This window comes from Oryx dammah, unplaced genomic scaffold, assembly GCF_014754425.2.
Source record: "Oryx dammah isolate SB20612 unplaced genomic scaffold, SCBI_Odam_1.1 HiC_scaffold_19, whole genome shotgun sequence".
Taxonomy (NCBI): Eukaryota; Metazoa; Chordata; class Mammalia; order Artiodactyla; family Bovidae; genus Oryx; species Oryx dammah.
In genome coordinates, this window is record NW_024070203.1 from 44,545,553 (window position 1) to 44,560,356 (window position 14,804).

Below are 14,804 nucleotides of genomic sequence, written 5' to 3' on the forward strand. Positions count from 1 at the left end.
GTTATCTAATTTTGTAACTAGACATTAACAGTCACTACATAGTTTGATTTCAGAGTATCAAAATAAAACAAGTATATTTTTAAAAATTCTCATCAGGTTATTTTCATATAATCTTTCTTTATTACTGTTACCTTAAAAATTGTGAGATTCCTTGATGAAAAAAGTATCACTGGTTGCTTCAAAGAAATTTCTAGTTGGCTAAAGTCTCTCCTCCATATACTGACTTTGGGAACTCTAATATCTCTTCTTAAGGACAAACCTTTAGATATTTGAAGGTTGCCATTTGTGGAAACATGCATTTAGCTTGGGGAGCATATTTGGTTTTCTCTGCTTGGTTCTCAGTTGGGCAAGAAGCTGTAATCTGGCCTCTGTTAACCCAGTCCTAAATGTTTGAGGCCAACTGCTTCAGAGCTTGTGATTTGGCTTCACTGATTGTTTCCATCAGAGGTGGTGGGTCAGTGTTCTGATGCCATATATGATCTTTCATTGTCTTTTTCTGTATTCAGCCTCTCAGTCCCCTCTTTTAGTCATTCTCTCCCTTGCAAGAAGTTGGCCACAAGACAAGACTCAAGATCCAAGTCTTTACTGCTTCATGACGTTCACTTGTTTCCATAGTCAGTCTTTTCAATGTTGTATTATCATGGTAAGCATCTGATGAGAGAGTGGCTGCATAAAAGCATCTCAGACTCTGGATAGAGTTCGGTGACAGAGATTGTCCATCTCTATTCTTGCCTCTTGCCAAGGAATTGAAACTGATCTATAGTCCGTGTAGAGGGTGTGTATGTGTTAGTTGCTCAGTTGGGTCTGACTCTTTGCAATTCCGTGGTCTGTAGCCCAGCAGGTTTCTCTGTCCATGGGATTCTCCAGGCAAGAATACTTAAGTGGATTGCCATTCTCTTCTCCAGAGAATCTTCCTGACCCAGGAATCAAACCTGGGTCTCCCAAATTGCAGGCAGATTCTTTACTTACTGAGCTATTTATAACTTCTGCCTGAATTAAAATGATCTATGTCGTTTAGCCTTTTTTGTGTGATCCCTGTTTTTGGAAGCACTGCTTTGATTGTTTGCGTAAACAATGGATCAGTAATTCCCCCAGGTAAAGTGTCTGAATAATCAAGGGGAACTTTGTTTTGGAGCTCCCATCTGAATTATAATTTCCTGGTTTAATCATCAAATTTAGGATTACCTAAGCTCCTTGGAAGAAAAGTTATGACCAACCTAGATAGCATATTCAAAAGCAGAGACGTTACTTTGCCGAGTAAGGTCCGTCTAGTCAAGAATATGGTTTTCCCTGTGGTCATATATGGATGTGAGAGTTGGACTGTGAAGGCTGAGCGCCGAAGAATTGATGCTTTTGAACTGTGGTGTTGGAGAAGACTCTTGAGAGTCCCTTGGACTGCAAGGAGATCCAACCAGTCCATTCTGAAGGAGATCAGGCCTGGGATTTCTTTGGAAGGAATGATGCTAAAGCTGAAACTCCAGTACTTTGGCCACCTCATGCGAAGAGTTGACTCATTGGAAAAGACTCTGATGCTGGGAGGGATTAGGGGCAGGAGGAGAAGGGGACGACAGAGGATGAGACGGCTGGGTGGCATCACTGACTCGATGGACGTGAGTTTGAGTGAACTCCGGGAGTTGATTATGGACAGGGAGGCCTGGCGTGCTGCGATTCATGGGGCCGCAAAGAGTCGGACACGACTGAGTGACTGAACTGAACTGAAGCTCTAACTATTTGACTGTGATTATTTGTTCTCTTTCTATAAGAGAGCAACATAAACAGTCACGAGCTGATTTGCTTTGGGCCATTTATCTACATAGGTTCAAGTGAAATGCCATTGACTGTAATTCTCTTTTATCTCATTTGTTGATACTAGAATTATCCCTGGTTTGTATCACAGGGGTCTGGTGAGGAATAGCATATCCAGCAATCAGTAAGCTCAAAGGCTGCTGTTCAGGAAATCTGAGATTGGTATAAGAATGATTATGCTCTAACAATTTTAGTACGAAGGGAATAGAAGAAGGGCCATTAGGGGTGAGTGATGACCAGGAATTTATAGAAATTACAAGAAGAATGATTTTAAGTAAGCAGATGGAAAACAAAATAGTAATTAAACAAAGGTTTTGATGCAATATCTTGTGCAGAAGCTGTCTATGATCTGAGGTCATCAGGTCATTCTGAGAGCTTTGGGTCATTTGTCTATATACTTTGAAAATCAGCTGTTTCAGGAGAATCTCTGAGAATCTTCATTTTGAGGCCCCCTATTAAAGAAGGCTTCCAATGTTATTGGTTCTAAATTGTTTCTTTGTGAGCCCAAGAATTTGCTTCAGGGAGCTTAACTTCTGTATTTGTTGTTAACAGTATTTGATAGAATCCCTTCCAGTGAGGTTCAAGAGCAACTTTTCTCCGATGTCTCTCTGACAGATGAAATCTTATAGTTGAATGTCATGAAGAGGTTGTTTAAAATGTTTAAATGCAACTTTAACCTTTTTGTGATAGAACTGGGCTTAGTACACGAGTCTCTTGTAACATTTTGCAATGTCTACATGCATCAGGGCAAAGTATCATAGGTAAGATACTGAAACCCTTGGGCCTTCCAGTTACCAGTTCACAGGGAAATAAACCATGTGTCCAGAGGGGGTGGGAGCTTCCCAGCTGGCCCTAGTGGTAAAGAATCCGTCTGCCAATGTAGGAGATGCAAGAGGCTTGGATTCAATCTTTGGATTGGGGTGGTCTCCTGGAGTAGGAAGTGGCAAGCCACTCCAGTATTATTGCCTGGAAAATCCCATGGACAGAGGAGCCTGGCAGGCTACAGTCCATGGGGTCTCAGAGAGTAGGGCATGACATGACTGAACACTCTAGGGAGTGAACCATATTGGCCTAAGGGAGGGTGGGAGTACCTTTGACCAAGGGAGCTCAAGGGTTTCTGAAAGTTTGTTAATTATATTTCAAGATGTCATTGGTTCTTTTCACCATTCAGAAGTTTGTAGATGATAAGTGCAGTATGCTTTCTGAGTAAAGGTTAATACCTTATAGAGGTTTTTCTTTTTAAGTAATATTTCTTGGGAAGTGTACACCTTGGTCACCTGGTTGTTGTTGTTCGCTCACCCAGTCATGTCCGACTCTTTACGACCTCATAGACTGTAGGACGCTCTGCCTCTCTGTCCCTCACCATCTCCCAAAGTTTGCCCAAGTTCATGTCCATTGCATCAGTGATGCCATCCAGCCCTCTCATCCATTGATGCCCTCTTCTCCTTCTGCCATCAGTCTTTCCCAGCATTAGGGAATTTTTCAGTGAGTCAGCTGTTCACATCAGATGACTGAAATACAGAGCTTCAACTTCAGCATCAGTCCTTCCAACAAGTATTCAGGGTTGATTTCCCTTAAGGTTGACTGGTTTGATCTCCTTGCTGTCCAAGGGACTTTAAGGAGTCTTATCCAGCACCATGGTTCTAATGCATCAGTTATTTGGCTCTCTGCCTTCTTTACATTCCAGCTCTCACAACCATCACTTGATATAAAAGTTTATATTCATAATATTAGAAATACAAAATAGACCAGCTCTCTAGCAACTGTAAAGATTATAGCTTTTTGGCAAAGAGATGTTTAAACTCATCCTGAAATTATATAGACATTTAATAACTAAAGTGTATTCAGATCTCATGGAAAGTGGAAGGTACATAATATAACATTATGAGGTTTTTAAAGGGCTTTGAAGCTTTGGTCCATGACCATTTCCCACATTTACAGTTTTTTTCTAGAATATTGCTGTTGACAAATCCACATGACTTAAAAAATTACCTTAGCTGTCTTTTTAAAGTTTCCCCAGCCATGTTGATTTATGATAGTAACCAGTTTGTCTATACCATGATGAGTAGTTTCATGGAGAAATTTAGCAAATGTCCACTTGAAACCATCTAGTGCCTCCTGCCATTTGCGTTGGGAGTACCAGAGATGATCTGAGTGAAGTTCAGAGGCTAAATATTGATATTTTATAATGGTTACTTTGAATTTCTTTAAGAATTTACCCTTTAAGAGTTTTAATAGGATCCAAACGTTGGTTAAGGCTACTTGTTAGGGACTTCCTTGGTGGTCCAATGGCTAAGACTCTGCAGTCCCAATGCAGGGGACTCAGGTTCAATCTGATTCAGGTACCTAGAGTACCCATACTGCAACTAAGAGTTCAGAAGCCACAAGAAAAAAAAAAAAAAAGGAATCCCTCATGCCACAACTGAAACCCAGTGCAGCCAAATAAATACATTAATTATTTTTAAGATGAGAAAAAGGAGAAAAGACTGCTTATTTAGCAAAATGATCTGCTGGAGTATTTCTTTTAGCTTCCACGTCATTTCTTTTTTCATAAGCCTCAACTCTTACAGCAGCTACCTCAGTATGAACTAGGAGTACACCTAAAAGTATGTTAAGTATGTTGTCCATTTTTGATGGAGGTTCTAGCAGAATTGACTCTTGGTTTCCGAAGCAACCCAAAGTAATAGTTTTTTCGTTTGTTTGTTTTTAAATCATGCCCAATATGTATCTGTGTTAGTCACTCAGTCATGTCCAACTCTTTGCAACCTGCCAGGATCATTTGTCTGTGGAATTCTCCAGGCAAGAAAACTGGACTGGGTAGCCATTCCTTTCTCCAAGGAATCTTCCCGATCTAGGGATTGAACCCCGATCTCTTGTATTGCAGGCAGATTCTTTACCATCTGAGCCACCACTGTGGTCTCTGACAAGTTGACAAGGTCAAGGAAGTGCTATGGTTTTGCCCTTGGGGCTGATTTTTCACTCAGGTGGAGGACTGTATTATAAAGGCAAGCTTCAATGGGTGTTAGCATGTTCTGCTCCAGGTTCAAGTTTTGAGATATGATTTGTCAACAAATAATATTAGGTCAGAGTTTTAAAAACGCTGAATGAGGTAGAACAAGTTCCTAAATGAGCTAAGAAAATGTTAAGTTTCCCTTCCCTTGGTAGGGACAAGAAGGTGGACAGGCACAGTGTCTCAATGATGAATAGTAGCATGAGGGGGAAGAAACTAACAGAATCTCATCAGGGGCTGATGACCTAACTAAAAAAGGTTGTGTGTTCTTGGACAGTAGTAATATCTGTGCCACATGAGAACAGAGTTGCACTTATGGCTAGTTTAGCAGAAGCACTGTGTTTTGAAGCAGTGGTTATTGCCCTACAAAGAGGGCACTATGCCTTTATGACCAGGTCAAGGTGATGAGTTTTTTGACTCCCATGAAGTTATGTTGAAACTCTAAAGACATGCCTAGATTGCTTACGTTCAAGTAGACAAAATGTCCACTTGGGTTTGGAGGACATAAACCCAAGACTGCTGAACCAAAGGATTGTAGTTAGAAGTGCCTATAGGAGTCTGTTGACTAACCCTCTTCAAATGACAGAAAGTCTGTTTATGACTTAGGTAGGTGGGTAGGTTTAGGCACTAAGTCGTGTCCAACTCTTGCAACCACATGGACCATGGCCCACCAGACTCGTCTGCACATAGGATTTCCCAGGCAAGAATGTTGGCGTGGGTTGCCATTTCCTTCTCCAGAGAATCTTCCTGACCCAGGGATTGAACTGGGGTCTCCTGCATTGCAGGCAGACTCTTTACTGACTGAGCCATTTGACACTTGTTTGCAATATTCAGTTGTTAAAGAAAGACGTTTATGGACAGAAGGAAGTGGATACAGGAAGCTATACTGGCAAAAAGAAGATATGTTGTGGTGAAGGCAGTTTCCTTTAGGGGACACCAGAGGTCTCTCAGAAATTAACTCATGGTGCTGACCAGGTGATTCCTGACTGTTTCAGTTCAGTTCAGTTCAGTCGCTCAGTCATGTCCAGCTCTTTGTGACCCCATGAACTGCAGTATGCCAGGACTCCCTGTCCATCACCAAATCCCAGAGTTTACTCAGACTCATGTCCATTGAGTTGGAGATGCCATCCAACCATCTCATCCTCAGTCATCCCTGTCTTCTCTTGCCTTCAGTCTTTTCCAGCATCAGAGTCTTTTCAAATGAGTCAGCTCTTCACATCAGGTGGCCAAAGTATTGGAGTTTCAGCTTCCACATCAGTCCTTCCAATGAACATTCAGGACTGATTTCCTTTAGAATGGACTGGTTGGATCTCCCTGCAGTCCAACGGACTCTCAAGAGTCTTCTCCAACATCACAGTTCAAAAGCATCAATTCTTCGGCCCTCAGCTTTCTTTATAGTCCAACTCTTACATCCATACAGGACTGCTGGAAAAACCATAGCATTTACTAGATGAACCTTTGTTGGCAAAGTAATGCCTCTGCTTTTTAATGCTGTCTAGGTTGGTCATAACTTTCCTTCCAAGGAGTAAGTGTCTTTTAATTTCATGGCTGCAATCACCATCTGCAGTGATTTTGGAGCCCCCAAAAATAAAGTCTGCCACTGTTTCTCCATCTATTTGTCATGAATTGATGAGACCAGATGCCATGATCTTCATTTTCTGAATGTTTTACTTTAAGCCAACTTTTTCACTCTCCTTTTTCACTTTCATCAAGAGGCTCTTTAGTTCTTCTTCACTTTCGGCCATAAGGGTGGTGTCATATGAATATCTGAGGTGATTGGTATTTCTCCCGGCAATCTTGATTCCAGCTTGTGCTTCATCCAGTCCAGCATTTCTCATGATGATTGTGCATATAAGTTAAATAAGCAGGGTGACAATATACAGGCCTTGATGTACTCCTTTTCCTATTTGGAATCAGTCTGTTGTTCCATGTCCAGTTCTGACTGTTGCTTCCTGACCTGCATACAGATTTCTCAAGAGGCAGATCAGGTGATCTGGTATTCCCATCTCTTTCAGGATTTTCCACTGTTTATTGTGATCCACACAGTCAAAGGCTTTGGCATAGTCAAAAAGCAGAAATAGATGTTTTTTCTGGAACTCTTTTTCAGTGATATAGCAGATATTGGCAATTTGATCTCTGGTTCTTCTGCCTTTTCCAAAACCAGCTTCAACATCTGGGAGTTCACTGTTCATGTATTGTTGAAGCCTGGCTTAGAGAATTTTGAGCATTACTTTGCTAGCGTATGAGATGAGTGCAATTGTGTGGTAGTTTGAGCATTCTTTGGCATTGCCTTTCTTAAGGATTGGAATGAAAATTGACCTTTTCCAGTCCTGTGTTCACTGCTGAGTTTTCCAAATTTGCCAGCATATTGAGTGCATCACTTTCACAGCATCATCTTTTAGGATCTGAAATAGCTCAACTGGAATTCTATCACCTCTACTTGCTTTGTTCATAGTGATGCTTCCTAAGGCCACTTGACTTCACATTCTAAGATGTCTGGCTCTAGCTGAGTGATCACACCATCGTGATTATCTGGGTCATGAAGATCTTTTTTGTACAGTTCTTGCGTGTATTCTTACCACCTCTTCTTAATATCTTCTGCTTCTGTTAGATCCATACGATTTCTGTCCTTTATTGAGCTCATCTTTGCATGAAATGTTCCCTTGGTATCTCTAATTTTCTTGAAGAGATCTCTAGTCTTTCCCATTCTATTGTTTTCCTCTATTTCTTTGCACTGATCACTGAGGAAGGCTTTCTTATCTCTCCTTGCTATTCTTTGAAACTCTGCATTCAAATGGGTATATCTTTCCTTTTCTCCTTTGCTTTTGGCTTCTCTTCTTTTCACAGCTATTTGTAAGGCCTCCTCAGACAGCCATTTTCCTTTTTGCATTTCTTTTTCTTGGGAATGGTCTTGTTCGTTGTCTCCTGTACAATGTCATGAACCTCTGTCCATAGTTCATCAGGCACTCTGTCTATTAGATCTAGTCCCTTAAATCTATTTCTCACTTCTACTGTGTAATCGTTAAGGATTTGATCTAGGTCATAACTGAATGGTCTGGTGGTTTTCCCTACTTTCTTCAACTTAAGTCTGGATTTGGCAATAAGGAGTTCATGATCTGAGCCACAGGTAGCTCCTGGTCTTGTTTTTGCTGACTGTATAGAGCTTTTCCATCTTTGGCTGCAAAGAATATAATCAGTCTGATTTCGGTGTTGACCATCTGGTGAGGTCCATGTGTAGAGTCTTGTGTTGTTGGAAGAGGGTGTTTGCTATGTCCAGTGCATTCTCTTGGCAGAACTCCATTAGTCTTTGCCCTGCTTCATTCTGTACTGCAAGGCCAAATTTGCCTGTTACTCCACGTGTTTCTTGACTTCCTACTTTTGCATTCCAGCCCTATAATGAAAAGGACATCTTTTTTGGGTGTTAATTCTAGAAGGTCTTGTAGGTCTTCAGTGCACCGTTCATCTTCAGCTTCTTCAGCATTACTGGTCGGGGCATAGACTTGGATTACCGTGATATTGAATGGTTTGCCTTGGAAACAAACAAACTCTGACTGTTTAGGATTCCATTTTTGGAACATTTAAACTGTAATTAAATTAAATCTCAGTTTGATAACATCGGACTTAGTATGAGCAACTTCATTATGGGCATGCTGTCATGTTTTTAACACAATTAACCTAGAAATTCTGTCAGTTGTTTTGTGAAAGTTCAGATGTTTGGATAGTTTACAGCCTTATCAGAAAAGAGTGATTGCCCTTCTTATATAACTTCAGTCATGGATTATGTTTTGGCAAAATTATGACTTATCTTTTGAAACTTTGTGTCCCTCTTTTGCTAAGGCTCAGAGCAAGTAAATCGAGTCCTTTTTACAAGGTTCCTTATACTAGGAATAAAGTAGATCATGTACAGATTTGGCTAGAACTAAATTACAAGAGAAATGTAGACCTTTTAAATGTTGATTGAGGGCCTGGATGAAGTAGAAGGTTTCAGTGAATACCTGGGGTGTGACTATCCTGGTGTATTCTTGTCCTCCCCAGGTGAAGATAAAAAGGAAAGATTTAGGGTAAAAAAGAGAAGGCATCAGGTATGTTCTGATTGGAGTCTGTTGGATGGGGAAGCTCAAGACAGGCAAATTAGAAGTGAATGATCTGACGTAATTGGTTTGGGAGCATATTTGTCTTCCTCTGGATTGTTCTTGAGCTTCCCAGGTCACTCAGTGCTAAAAAAATCCAACTGCCAATGCAGGAGATGCAGAAAGATTCTTGCCTGTAAAATCCCATGAACAGAGAAACCTGGTGGGCTACAGTACACGGAGCTGCAGAGTTGAACACAACTGATCAGCTGAGCATGCGTATGCTTGTGGACTGTTCTAGTTGGAAGCTGGCAGTCACCGACCAAGTCTTGACCATTTGGGGCCAAGTGCCGTAGAGATTATGGTTGACTTCTGTAGATGGTTACAGTAGAAGTTGTGGCTCTATGTTCTATATGTGGCCTGCCTATTCATTATCCAAACAGATTGATCTCTCACCCTTTTCCCTTATAATTTTCTCCAGCTACAGCTAGAAATGATTTGAAAGATAATGAACTAAGATTTTGCAAAGTGGAAATATAACATTTTTCTTAATCTACTGGCAGGTATCTGAAAACATGGACTTTTCATCTTAATTCCATTAGAGTTAATTTTTTATCTGCAATTGTTTATGTTGTTACAGAGGATCTTGATGATTTAAGAATGGAGGGAGTAACTACCCTGACACCTTCTGGGAGCAAATTTAACCAAGGTCGAGCTACTTACTCTGCTGAACCTCAGGCCAAAGTCACATTGAACATCTGTTCAAGGTGTGCCAGGTAAAACAGATTATAGGTGTATCTATGTCTAAACATGATCTTGATTTTTTAAATCTAAGGTTTTAATGCAAAGGGTGTACTTCTCTGTGTTAAGAGAATCTTTTCCTTCTGGTTATCTTTTGTGCTGAGTTAACAAGAGAGTTAGTTGTACAGTTTATCCTCATGCCCAAGGCTACTCAGACCAACAATGAATCAAAGACTTTAGATTGTCTTTGCTTCACAGTTGGAGACTATTCTAAGACTTTCTGCCTCTGAATTTCATTTGCTGTCTGCCTTTCTGTTCCTTTTCAAAAGAAGATTCAAGGGACTCTAGAAGTTCAAAGCCACTTCTAAGGCACCTGGATAAAGGAGAGTTTGCCCAGGTACAGTTGAAGATCGGACCTTATTGGCCTCTTAACCTGTTCCTCATCTTGTTCACCTCCTGGAAAGAATTCAATCAGCTTGATGCTTTTCAGTTTTGGCAGCTGGACGCAATTTTTGCATATAGTGTATGTGGCCAAAGAAGTAGCTTAAGTTAACTGCCGAGTCAGCTCCCACTGCTGGTCCAGCAGAAGCTCACCAAATAGCTAGAATGCATTCTTTTGTAGGAACTAAATCTCATTTGCAAAGAGGCTTTTAAGCCTGTTTAAATGATAAAACAAGTCTTCTAACCCTTATGTAAATGGTGCAGATTAGCAAGAACAATGCCCTGGCTGGCCAGTTTTATCTCCTTTGCTTTATGTCTAGCTGTTCTATTGTACAATTTGAGAGGGGATTAGTGGCTTGGAAATAGGGAGCAGGGGGAGATGTAGGAAAATCAAATCAGATTTTTGTAGCTTTTCCTTGCCTTTACCCCTTGGGAAGTTTAATTGTAGTTGTCATGGGCTTAGAAAAATAAAAAGAGATAGAATAAAAATAAATAGAAAAATCAGAGGATATTATTTGACATCATTAAGAGAAATGCCACGATAAAATGAAAACACCACTGGAAACATTGCTTCAGACGAGTAATATTTGGGTGGATCGATTTTTTTGGTTAGGGGTATGAAGAAAACTACAAATATTTATGCAATGATATTTAGGCATCCTGAGTGTGGAAGAGTCATTTGGCAATTAAAAAGAATTTTGTAGTATGTTTGTACATTTACAGGTTGACTGGGAGGGGTTGGTGCTTGGTTCTTGGTCTTTGGTCCTTCATATTATTTGTAGAAGATTGGGATATGAGGATTTTTTTTTGGAAAGGAAATCCCATGAAAGCAACATGTTTTACTAAAGTAGTGAAAGTTTGAATTGGGAAAGGACCAAACCCATCACATAGCCCTAAATTATTCACATTCGGCTTCCCAGTGATAAGCTAGATGATAAATTATAAACTACCTGCGTATAAGATGAACCCCTAATCTCTAAGGGCTTCCCTGGCGGCTCACATGGTAAAGAGTCTGCCTGCAATACAGGAGCCCTGATGGAGACAGCTAGATAGGGTCAAGAGTGCATAGACAGCCAGCCAAGTGGTCACAGTGCAGGATTCTCAAGGAATAAGAAGCTTCTCTTTTCTTTCTCCCATGCGCTGGGATAATTCCCATGTAAATGCTTAAGCAGTTGAAAATGTTTTGAGTTTCCACTCTCCCCACTCTTTTAGAAAGGCCCACATTAAAGTACTCAGGCACTGAAGAAAAAAGAGCCTCATTTTCCTGATATGAAGGAATTTTCTGCCTTACGCTTCTTACAGACTAGGGAGAAAACTATAGCTGATCATCCGGGACAATAAGACAGTGTAGGGGGTTGTATTTTTGTTTTTGTGTTTGTTTCTCAGAGTCTTGTGGTCAAGAATTTTTTTTTTTCAGGTAGAACTGGAAAGTTAAAAGCTTAAAGGATATGTTGTTTTCTTGAAATAGTGCTGTAGCCCCAAGACACCCAAGAGTCATTGAGATTCAAGGGATGGTCAGAGCTTCTGCAAAGAACCCATCAGTGAGCAAGTTAGTGTAAAGAGGTGGAGTGTACTCTTAAAATTGGCATTTTCCTCAATCTCTTTTTGAAATATTGCACTGCTTTTGAGCTGTGTATGGGGTCACAGTATCTAGAAGGAAGTTTGCATAAGATATGTCCAGAACATTATTACTCTTATCAAACTGAGGGCATACAGCCAAAGGCCTCAGAGCCCTTCTCATTCAGAACCTGATTAGAAGACATGATCTGTCCTGAAACTAATACATTGCTCTAGGAACAGTTGATGGATATAATATATATGTGATCATTGGTAGGACTTCTGATTTTCAAGAGATCAGAAAAAGAGGAATTCAGCCCACATTAAGTTGCTCTGTAAAGTTTTATGTGCAACAAAGTGGCTAAACTATCAAGAATGTAAAAAATGTATTGATTAGCATGGTTACAAGAAATAAATTTATAACTTTTTCCATAAATATTTCATACATTGTTAGAAAAGTGCAGATGGAAGAAACCTTATGTTTTCAAGCTGGAAAATTATTCCAGGGTAATGTTATTACCTTAGCTGTTAGTGACCTTAATCTGATGTGGACATTGCTGCAATTTGTATGGTTTAAACAAACAGATGACATCAGTTGGCAAGTAGAAAAATGCATAGTTAATAGGTGTCTGCTCACCAAGATATATTGCGATTCTAACCCAAAATGTCTCTATTTTCCCCTCAGATCATAAGGGAAAGAAACCATTACAAAACAATTTTAAGTAAATAAAGAATTTTCTATGTATAATATAATATAGCAGTGTCCTTATGACTGCTGATTTTTTTTTTTTTTTTGCATTACAAGTTAGATTTTTTTGATATATTCATTGAGTGTCTTGGTTTGACTTTTAGAAAATTCTACTCATACAGCTACAAAGTCTTGAATGGCGTGGGCAAAACAAGTTTAATTTGTTGCCTTGGAGTCACACTAGTCATATCAACCAAAAAGTAAAATGTCAGTAGGTCAATAATACACATTGTCAGTAATTATCAGCAAAGCTTGTGGGGTTTTAAAAAACAGTGGTTTGGAGAATTGTGAGTTTCAAATTAAATTTCTTTATTAAATATCCTGAATTTTCTTTTTAAGGTAACAGTTAAGATATCAATAACAAGCAAACAAATGCTGATACCAAGGCAGCAAATTACTATTTCAGTGAAGTTTATAAGCAATTTTTTCTGGAAAGACCACCCATTAATTCTGTCTACCGACTGCCATTCTGAGGAGATAAATCTTGTTTTTGTGGACTCCTGCCAGGGCATTCCGGGTGGTAGGGTGCTGTTTGTTTTTGATGGTGCAAGTGTTTGCATTCATTCATGCCTAACATCAATAGAGCACAAAAAAGGAACGGAAAGCCATTTAAAAAGAAATTGGATTATAGAAAACATACAGTGACATTGGCTCAGAAACTGCAGCCTGAGAATGTTAGGAGAAATTTGTTTCCAGATAGCCTGCTGATTTTTCACTGATTTGCTTTACGTCATTGTGCCAAAAATTGTTCACCATTTCTTCTGTACATCGTGACGTTAAAATAATGAGTTTATTCATATATTGACTTGATAAAGCAAAAGCCAATGATTGCTGGTGATAGGATGCTGAAGAAAAGAGAAATGTCAGCGCTTATAAATATGAGCTAATTTCAAACTAACTATATTAGGATTTACTAGTTAAGAAAGCTGACATCATTAGTGATATGTTATATTCTGTTTCACTTTGCTATGCGTTTTTTTTTTCCTTTTTCCTCCCGACTTCTTTTATAAGGTTTATTTTCAGTAAGTTTCCACTGAGAAAAAAGTGAGCCAAACTGACCTAAAGGAAAATGGATAAGGACAAAAAGAGACTACTATCATTGTTTACAATTACAAAGTTTTCCATAAAATTGACTTCCTACACCTAGATTAAAAGGTTTGGTTTGAGTGATGAATATAGTCCATGTCTTAAGTGACAGAAATGGTTCATTTGAACCAAAATGAATTTATGGCAGACTCTCTCTGTGTCAAGTCCTGGGATAAACTCTGGAAAGAAAAATTAACACTGCTGATCACTAGGAACTTATATTCTGGCTGGAAACAGACTTGGAAAAAATAAGTGTAACCCAAAATGTCAGACAGTGATAGTTCTCTAGAAAAAATAAAGCATCGTAAAATGACTCGGTTATGCCAGACATGATTGTATTGGGGCTGTTGGTGTGGGGAAAGTCCATACCCTCGGAAAGATTGAAATATGACTTGCATGGTTCATTCTGCGTGAAGGAAGAAATGAGGCCAACACGTATCAGCCAGAAACTGGAGACCACTTTATCTCAGTTTTAAACACTTTAACTTCATAGTTCTTTTGTTTATAAATCGATACAATATCCTCTCCATCTCTACTTTTTTTAGTGGTTGTTTTGTGATTCATAAGAGAGGGAGGGCCTTGGGCCGCGTAAGTACACACCTACTCTATTTAATTAATTAATTAACTTTTGGTTGCATTGGGTCTTTGTTGCTCTCTGTGGGCTTTCTCTTGTTGCAGCAAGCAAGGGGTAGGGGGGCTACTCTTTAGTTGTGGTGAGAGGGCTTCTCCTTGTGGTGGCTTCTCTTGCTGTGGAGCACAGGCTCTAGGTAAACAGGCTTTAGCAGTTTTGGAGCACAGGTTTATGTGCTTAGTGGCATGTGGAATCTTCCCAGACCAGGGGTTGAACCGTGTCTTCTGCATTGGCAGGTGGACTCTTAACCACTGGACCCCTAGGGAAGTCCACACTCTAAAAGACTACTTCTTATTATGTGAAAAAGAGCTGGGCTTTAGAGCAGTAAAGACTAAGGTTGGAATCTCAGCTTGCCCACTCCACTGGACAACTCTGAGAAATCACTTACCCTCTCTATACCTCAATTTCCCACATATAACTTGGAAGTGGTCATTTCCCATTTCCAGTTATAGCAGACTGGAGTGGCTAGCTCAGTTTCAAACACTGAGTCTACTCTGGGGAAAAAAAGTGTTACAAGAATAAAAATATTTATATACATTTCAGAAGAAGTTAAATATGCTTTTGAAATACAGGGAAGTCATGTTATATACTGAGAAAAACAAAACGAGCATCAAGGTCAAGATCTAGGGAAACATTATGAGGTTTTAGGGATAGAATATTATGGGTAATTTTTGGTTGATTTTGAACAAAATGCACAAAAGTGTTTTAATTACA

The 14,804-nt window shown here is 39.6% G+C and overlaps 1 protein-coding gene across 1 annotated transcript in view; it reads left to right on the forward strand.

Moving 5' to 3' along the window:
- The window catches only part of CUNH8orf34 (chromosome unknown C8orf34 homolog), a 337,095-nt gene that overhangs the window by 196,779 nt on the left and 125,512 nt on the right, over nt 1-14,804 (forward strand). The window contains exon 8 of the mRNA XM_040261349.1: nt 9,527-9,662. Within this exon, the coding sequence (XP_040117283.1) occupies nt 9,527-9,662 (136 nt within the window). The remainder of the gene's footprint in view (nt 1-9,526; nt 9,663-14,804) is intronic.